This window comes from Nannospalax galili, unplaced genomic scaffold (genome assembly GCF_000622305.1).
Source record: "Nannospalax galili isolate Female #2095 unplaced genomic scaffold, S.galili_v1.0 scaffold340, whole genome shotgun sequence".
Taxonomy (NCBI): Eukaryota; Metazoa; Chordata; class Mammalia; order Rodentia; family Spalacidae; genus Nannospalax; species Nannospalax galili.
Window position 1 is genome coordinate 93,077 of NW_008347519.1, and position 8,052 is coordinate 101,128.

The 8,052-nt window shown below is 47.7% G+C and overlaps 1 protein-coding gene across 1 annotated transcript in view; it reads left to right on the forward strand.

Moving 5' to 3' along the window:
• The first annotated feature begins 1,335 nt into the window (after window positions 1–1,335).
• Avil (advillin) overlaps window positions 1,336–8,052 on the forward strand; it is a 24,165-nt gene continuing 17,448 nt past the window's right edge. The window contains exons 1-6 of the mRNA XM_008844036.1: window positions 1,336–1,424; window positions 3,323–3,397; window positions 4,617–4,813; window positions 6,754–6,862; window positions 6,952–7,062; window positions 7,529–7,731. Of these exons, the coding sequence (XP_008842258.1) occupies window positions 1,359–1,424; window positions 3,323–3,397; window positions 4,617–4,813; window positions 6,754–6,862; window positions 6,952–7,062; window positions 7,529–7,731 (761 nt within the window). The 5' untranslated portion in view covers window positions 1,336–1,358. The remainder of the gene's footprint in view (window positions 1,425–3,322; window positions 3,398–4,616; window positions 4,814–6,753; window positions 6,863–6,951; window positions 7,063–7,528; window positions 7,732–8,052) is intronic.

Below are 8,052 nucleotides of genomic sequence, written 5' to 3' on the forward strand. Positions count from 1 at the left end.
ACCCAAGCCACACTTTGACTATAGAAAGTACAAGATCCCAGGGTCGTCTTACCTCTCCTTCCCTCCTCAGCCTGCCTAATTCCACCCTGTGGAATCTGGAGACCCCTTAAGTTCTCTGAGGGCAAGTCTTCCAGAGAAGTCTGGATCTGTGTGGGTGGGACAAGGAAGCCATCTGCCCACATGCAAGACCAGGCCACACCTACCCCCCCCACACTCCGCTGGCAGCCCTGAGCCCTTTGTCCCAGGTCCTGTCATTTATAGTCTCCTTTTTTTCTGTAAGACCAGGGAATATATTCATCATGATAAATGTAAGAAGGATTGTTACAGGTTTAGGACAATTTACAAAAAAAAAAAAAAAAAAAAAAACGAAAAACCCACACAACAAAAAAAACAGGTAAGATGACGGGAGAGGATCTCTCCAGGGAATCTAGGAAGAGCAAGGACTCAGAGTGAATGAAGGTGACTGTTGGGAAATACTTTTTCTGACTGGATTTCTTCTCCATGAACTGCTGAGCTTAGACAATTTTAAGAAGGGTGGCACTATGCAAAAATGGCAAAAAGCACAGGATTTTAAGATCAGATAGGAAAAAAAGATATGGAACTGGGTCTGGTGGTGCAAGCCAGAAATCCCAGCACTCAAGAGACAGAGGCAAACGGAATTTGAGGCCAACCTAGGCTATGTGGCTAGGCCCCAAGTTAATAAAAATAAAATGAACTTGAAAAGATCAAATATGGATCCCATTCTGGTGGGTGCCTTAAGCATGTTATTTACCTCCAAGCCTCAGGAAGGTAACCTGAAGAAAATATGAGCACCGCCCGAGAATTAAATGAGGTAATAATGTATGCAAAGTGAATCAATGAAGTTTAACATTTACCACCCTTAGGAAATAGTCATCGTAGGGGCTAGAGAGATGGCTCAGTGGTTAAGAACACATACTGCTCTTCCAGAGGTCCCAAGTTCTATTCCAAGTACCCAGGTTGGGCTGCTCACCATCACCTGTAACTCCAGCTCCAGGGGCTCCAACAGCTCTGTCTTCCCAGGACACATGCACATAACACACACACACTTTTTCTAAAAGGAAGGAAAAAGAAACATGCCTTGATATTACCAGGGTTCTTAACCAAGGAAGCAATGGGTGGGAAACAAAACTTGGGGGTGAGGACAGCCCAGGCAGGTCATCTTGTGAACTTAAACTACCACAGCAAATGGGGTGTGAGGGGGAGATACACCAAAAAGATACACAGCAGGAAGGTTAATGAGATTGGGAAGGGTCTTAGCAGAAGCTGTGGGTCCCTGTGCCCTGTGAGGGGCATCACCTCTGGCTCTGTGATGTTTCAGTTCCTGGAAGACAAGCGCTATGTCTCTGAGCAGTGCCTTCAAGGCTGTGGGCAATGACCCCGGGATCATCACCTGGAGAATTGAGGTGAGCTGGGCAGGAGGCTTACCCGTCCCTGGCTGCTGGGATCTGAACCCATGGCTAGTAAAGGGCAGAATCAAAGTGCAAGTTTTCCCAACCTTCTTCCTCCCACTACTTAAAACTTGGCAGGCTGGGCCCCAAGCAAAACTAAGCTTGTCCTTTATCCAGCCGTCTGCTCAGTGAGTTTTCACTTGCATAAATGTCTTGGAAATGGGTCTTCTCCCAGGAGATTCCTGGCTATTGGTCAGAGAAATGGAACGTATCATTTTCATAACACCAATTCCTAAAAGTAGGGTGCTGCAGAGATGGGCGTTGTTCATCCTTTCACCCCCTGGGCTTGGTCCCCTCTGGGTGGCTCTGAGCTCTGAACTCTCGCCTGGGTGCACCCACCAGATATCAAGATGCCCCCCCCATGCACCATAGTCTACCTCGTCAGTTGCTGCTATATAAACCCCACAGGAGACACCTCCCTTCACACTCCTCAGTTCTGAAGTGTGACTCACAGCTTCCTGGAAAGCATCTCAAGGCTTGTGAAAAGCCCAGGCCACTCTCCTATTTACTTAAAAATGAATAGGAAGGGCTGGCAAGATGGCTCAGTGGGTGAAAGTGTATGCAGCCAAGCCTGATGACCTGAGTTCAATCCCCAGACCCCTCCTGGCTGAAGGAAAGAACCGACTCCTTTAAGCTTTCCTTTGACCTCCACAGGCACGCTGTTGCACATCCAATAAATAAATGTAAAAAAATTATGAGGGGCTGGAGATATGACTCAGCAGTTAAGAGCACTGACTGCTCTCACAGAAGACCTGTGTTCAATTCCCAGCACCCGCATGGGGGCTAACAGCTGTTTGTAACTCCAGTTCCAGGGAATCTGATGCCCTCTTCTAGGCATTGCACGATACAGGTGCACTTACATATTCAGGCAATACACTCATAACACATGAAATAAAACATTATAAAATATTTTTTTAATTTATGAATAGGTACTAAAATGGGCTTCTGAAAACTGTATATTTAACTTTTTCACATTTAGCATCCACATTTTGCATAGAGCACACACAAGTAGGGCTGCAGGCATACCTCACTTGGAAAGAGTAAAGGTGATTTACATCTGGGGGCTGGAGAGATGATGGCTCAGTGGTTAAGAGCACTGAGTGCTCTTGCAGAGGACCCAGGTTGGATTCCCAGCACCCACATGGCGGCTACAAATCGTCCTTAACTCCAGTTCCAGGGGAGTCCGAAGCCCTCTTCTGACATCCACAGCATTGCACAACACGGGTGCACTCACATACATGAAGGCAATACACTCATACACATAAAATAAAAATAATAAATAAAATATTTTTTTAAAAGGGTAATTTATATCTGAGGCCATGTGAATGGCCCTCCTGGACAGAGCAGTGACTAATCAGGATCTCAACCCAGACTCTGAATATGGGCCACTCAGCATGGAGTCCTGTGTACTGATGGCATGCTCTATGCCCTCAGCTTCATCTCCTGCACAGGCTCCCAGTCTTCCTTCAGGACAACCTGGTGGCTCTAGGTGGTCGGCGTTGGGAGCAAAGGGCAGATGTACTGGCAGGAATGCCCGGAGGAGGTTTTTTACCTGGTAGTTACATCCAGCTCTTTCCCAGGTCTCAGGCTACAGGGGGCTCACAAGACTTTCCAGAGCACAGGAGACCAAGCAGAACATGGGGAGGCCACAGAGGGAGGGACACCAGAACAGATTCAGACAGAACTCCCAGAAACCACAGTGGTAGCCATATGAATCCTGTGCCGGGCACCTGCCCTGTTGGCAGGGGGTGGGGGGGCCATCTCTTTTACCACCTGTGCCAGGTGACAGGGGAGAGGAAGACTGTGGGGAAGGGAGGACAGAGGAAGCACAGCTGTATATACACCTGTCCTAGAAAATGGAGCTGGCGCTGGTGCCCCTGAGTGCCCATGGCAGCTTCTACGAAGGAGACTGCTACATCATCCTCTCGGTGAGTGCCGTCCTCCACACTTCCCAGAGTTCCTTCCCCAATAGCCAGTTCCCAGATTGTTGAAGGCTCTGCTGGTGAGGAAAGAAGTGGGGTTCCTGGTACCTGCCTCCATTCTTTCTCAAGGCATGCAGAGTAGGCCTCCAGAATTTTGCACCAGAGAGTGTCTGAACCACCACAAGCTGCCCCCAGCAGCACTTCTCACTAAAGTGGTGTGAAGGAAGGCCAGACAAATACAAAACCTGTCTCTGGCTTCAAAGTACTCATTGAAAGCCAGGTGTGATGGTACATGCCCATAATCACAGCACTCAGGAGGCTGGGGAAGAGGATCACAATTTCAAGACCATCCTGGGCCACATAGTAAGTTCCAGGCCAGCCTTGGCTAAAAGGAAAGACCTTGTCTCCAAAAACCAAAAAAAGTATGGAACTTGTTCACACCTATAATCCCAGCACTTGAGAGGTAGGGGCAGAAGGATCAGTAGTTCAAGGCCAGCTTCAGCAAGTTTGAGGTCAGCCTAGGCTACATAAGACCCTGTCTCAAAAAAAACAAACAAACTTTGGGGCTGGAGAGATGGCTCAGTGGTAAAGAGCACTGGCTGCTCTTGCAGAGGACCTGGGTACAATTCCCAGCACCCACATGGCAGCTAACAACCATCAATAACTCCAGTTCCAGGGGATCCGACAGCCTCTTCTGTCCTCCGCAGGCATTGCACCACACAGGTGCACTTACCTACACACAGGCAATGCACGCATACACATAAAATAAAAATAAAAAATTAAATATTTTTAAAAAATATTTTAAAACACCAAACTGGGGGGGAAAAAAAGAGTGCTTCTTCTAATGAAGGAAACAGTAGCCACACCATAGTGCTGACAGCCGTGTGTGTGCTGGGGACCTGTAAATTCAGCGTGCAGTCCAGCTGGAGAAAGATACCCCACTTATTTTTGGAACAATGAACGGTCAACTTCCCCAAATATGGGAAGGAATTGGGCCAAAGCTTGAGCCTCAATAGCAGGTCTACAAATGGGTCAAGGCAATGCTGGTACCCACTCTAGGGATAGAAAAAAGCCCAGAAGTCTACTTATAAGACAGGGTCTTGTCCTGTAACCCTGTAGAGCAGGGCATAAGCTATTGCATGCTGCGATCTTCCCACACCAGAGAGGTCATCAGCAAAACAGAGGTGAGCTGGGCTCTGACCTGACCTCTCTGGCTACCTCCTAGACCCGGAAAGCAGGCAGTCTTCTCTCCCAGAACATCCATTTTTGGATCGGGAAGGACTCATCTCAGGATGAGCAGAGCTGTGCAGCCATCTACACCACACAGCTGGATGACTACCTTGGAGGCAGTCCTGTGCAACATCGAGAGGTCCAGTATCACGAGTCAGATACCTTCCGTGGCTACTTCAAGCAGGGCATCATGTGAGTAGTGATACACAGAGCAGGGACAGATATGCAGTTTACAGAAGAGGAAACCCCAAGGCTCAGTACACACATGAAGAGGTAACTCAAGAGATGCAAAGCAAAGCTATCACTTTCACCCATCAGAGTAGCACAAATTAGAGTGGGGTGGTGCCAAGTGCTAGACAGACTATAGAGAACCAGAGCCTCACAGCTGCAGTGGGAATGTGGACTCCACTGCATTCCAAAGGGTAACTGGTGCCACTAAGGTGAATCCTATTTCTCAATGCATAACTCAAAAAGATCCTCGCATACCTAGATCTATAAGGACTCATGAACCAGACAGTTCTCGACAGTGCATTTCTGGTGATAGGAAGTTGTGGGGAGCATAGGTGCTTATCATAGAGATAAGAGGTACACTGAAGCTGGGCATGGTGGCACATGACTTTAGTCCCAGCACTGAGGAAGCAGAGGCAGGTGGATGTCTGTGAGACAGAGGCCAGCCTGGTCTACATAGTGACTTCCAGGCCAGCTGAGGCTACAGGGGGATCTGTCTCAAAACAAAAAAACACAAAAAACATGTGCACTGGCAGCAACAGATTAAACACAAACCTAGCACACATGAACACCTCTCAAAGACATGGTGCCTAGTTAACAAAGTCACACACTGAGATACATAACAGAATGCCAACTTCCGTTTTATCAAAACTATATACATAAGCATTAGGACACGTTTTACTAGAATGAGGGATGTTAAACTGTCAGAATGGAAGATGTGGCAGAGAGAAGTGGGAGTGGGCACATGGATAAAATGGAACACATAGACATTTAACATGAAAGGGGTATGGTGGCACACCTGTGATCCCAATTTGGGAGGTGGAAGTAGGAGGGTCAGAGGCTCTAGGTCATTCTTGGCTATGTACCAAGCTTGAGAACCAGCCTGGGCTTTAAAAGGCAAAACAAGGGGAAAAAACCTAGCAAATAGAATTCCTGTGAATTCCAGAATTCTGAGCTGGGCCAGAGGTTGAGGCCAGTTTCTCATAGGTCAGTACTCTTTACTGAAGTCCTGTAGGACACAGCACTACACTGAGTCACCAAGGAACTTAAAGACCAGCCCCTTTACTCCAATATTGCCTGGGGCAGCTCCTTAAAGTGTAAGATAACTAGGGCCTGAAGAGATGGTTCAGGGGTTAAGAGCACTGGCTGCTCTTGCAGAGGACCCCAGTTCAGTTCCCAGCACTCATATGGCAGCTAACAACCCTCTGTAACTCCAGTTCCAGGGAATCCGACACCCTTCTCTGGCCTCAACAGGCATTGTACACATGTGGTACACTTACATACATGCAAGCAAAACACTCACACAAATAAATAAATAATAGATAGATGATAGATAGATGATAGATGACAGATAGATAGATAGATAGATAGATGATAGATAGATAGATAGATAGATAGATAGATAGATAGATAGATAGATAGATAAACAAATAAATAAATAATGATGACTGGTTTCATGCTGGGAGAAAGAAGGCTTAATTCCTGGGGTAGATGGTCTAAAGGCCATGGTGTCTGTTCTGAATGGTTTTGCCTCTGCCCAACTCGCGCCCTCTTCCCATTGCACACCAGTATTCAGGTACTTACAAAATAAGCCCTTCCATACAACAGGGTCTGTACCACCCGGGTTGCCTCTGCTGGAACACTACTCCTCTGGTTGTTGCTGACTACTCATTGTATCTCAGCTCAAATGTCCTTTTAGCGAAGATGGCCCTGGCCTCTAGTCACTGAAACGACTTCTGGGACAGCAGCACAGTGTCTGCACTTATATTTTATTCATTCCTTGTCATAACCCACATGGGCTGAGACTGATGTCTGTATGTAATTATTGTATGTAATTCTCAAGAACTCCCTAGGACCTAGCACATAGCAGGTGCCCAACAAATAACTGGATCATGTTCCCTCAGTTATAAAAAGGGAGGTATAGCCTCTGGGATGAAACACATGGAGACCAACACCTATGACGTGAAGCGGTTGCTGCATGTGAAGGGGAAGAGAAACATCAGCGCCACGGAGGTAAGTCCCGCCCATTGACTGTCCTGGGCTAGCCCTCCTACCCCAGTACCTACAGAACCCCCTGAACAGCAGTGACCTCTCATTTGCAGGTGGAAGTAAGCTGGGACAGTTTTAACCGAGGTGATGTCTTCTTGCTGGACCTTGGGAAGGTTCTCATCCAGTGGAATGGCCCAGAGAGCAACAGTGGCGAGCGCCTCAAGGTCTGGCTCTTTCTCAGCTCAGAGTCACCACACAAACACACCTCAGATCTGGTCACGGAGCTGGGCTCCTCTTCTGCGTGCCTTCTCCCTTTTCTTTCCATGATGACTGATCTCCCAAGTAGACCCCTGCCTTAGAGTAGACTCTGTTTCACAGACAAGTCAAGGGCATGACTCACCCCAGGGCTCCTCAGTGTCGGAGTAACTCCTTTTTTGTTGTTTGTTTGTCTTTTTGAGACAGGGTCTCCCTGTAGCCCCAGCTGTCCTGGAACTCACTATGTAGACCAGGCTGGCCTCAAACTCACAAAGATCTGCCTGCCTCTGCCTCCCAAGTGCTGGGATTAAAGGCGTGCGCCACCACGCCCGGCTCAGGGTAACTCTTATCTAGAATCCTGACTGTTGCCACCAAAGCCATCAGGAAGAAATGGGTGTTGAGTGAATTGAGTGCTTCCATGGGCTTCTTTGGCAGGCTATGCTTCTGGCAAAGGACATTCGGGACAGGGAGCGAGGGGGCCGTGCTGAAATAGGAGTGATCGAGGGAGACAAGGAGGCAGCCAGCCCAGAGCTGATGACGGTCCTTCAGGATACCCTTGGTCGACGCTCCATTATCAAGCCTGCAGTCCCTGATGAGATCATAGATCAGCAGCAGAAATCAAATATCATGTTGTATCAGTGAGTACCTAAATCCGTCTGTGGGTGTGGGGAGGTATCCCCTAGAAAAACAGGCACTGAGCATGGCTCCTTGATTCAAGGATTCAAGTACAGGCATCTGACTTTGTTCTTGGTCCATTCTTTTTTTTTTTTTTTTTTTTCTTTTTGAGACAGGGTCTCCCTGTAGCCTCAGCTAGCCTAGCGCTCACTATGTAAACTAGGCTGGCCTTGAACTCACAGAGATCCACCTTTCTTTGCCTCCCGAGTGCTGGGATTAAAGGTGTATGCCACCACACCCGGCTTGGTCCATTCTTTTTAATTAAAATTTATTATTATTATTAT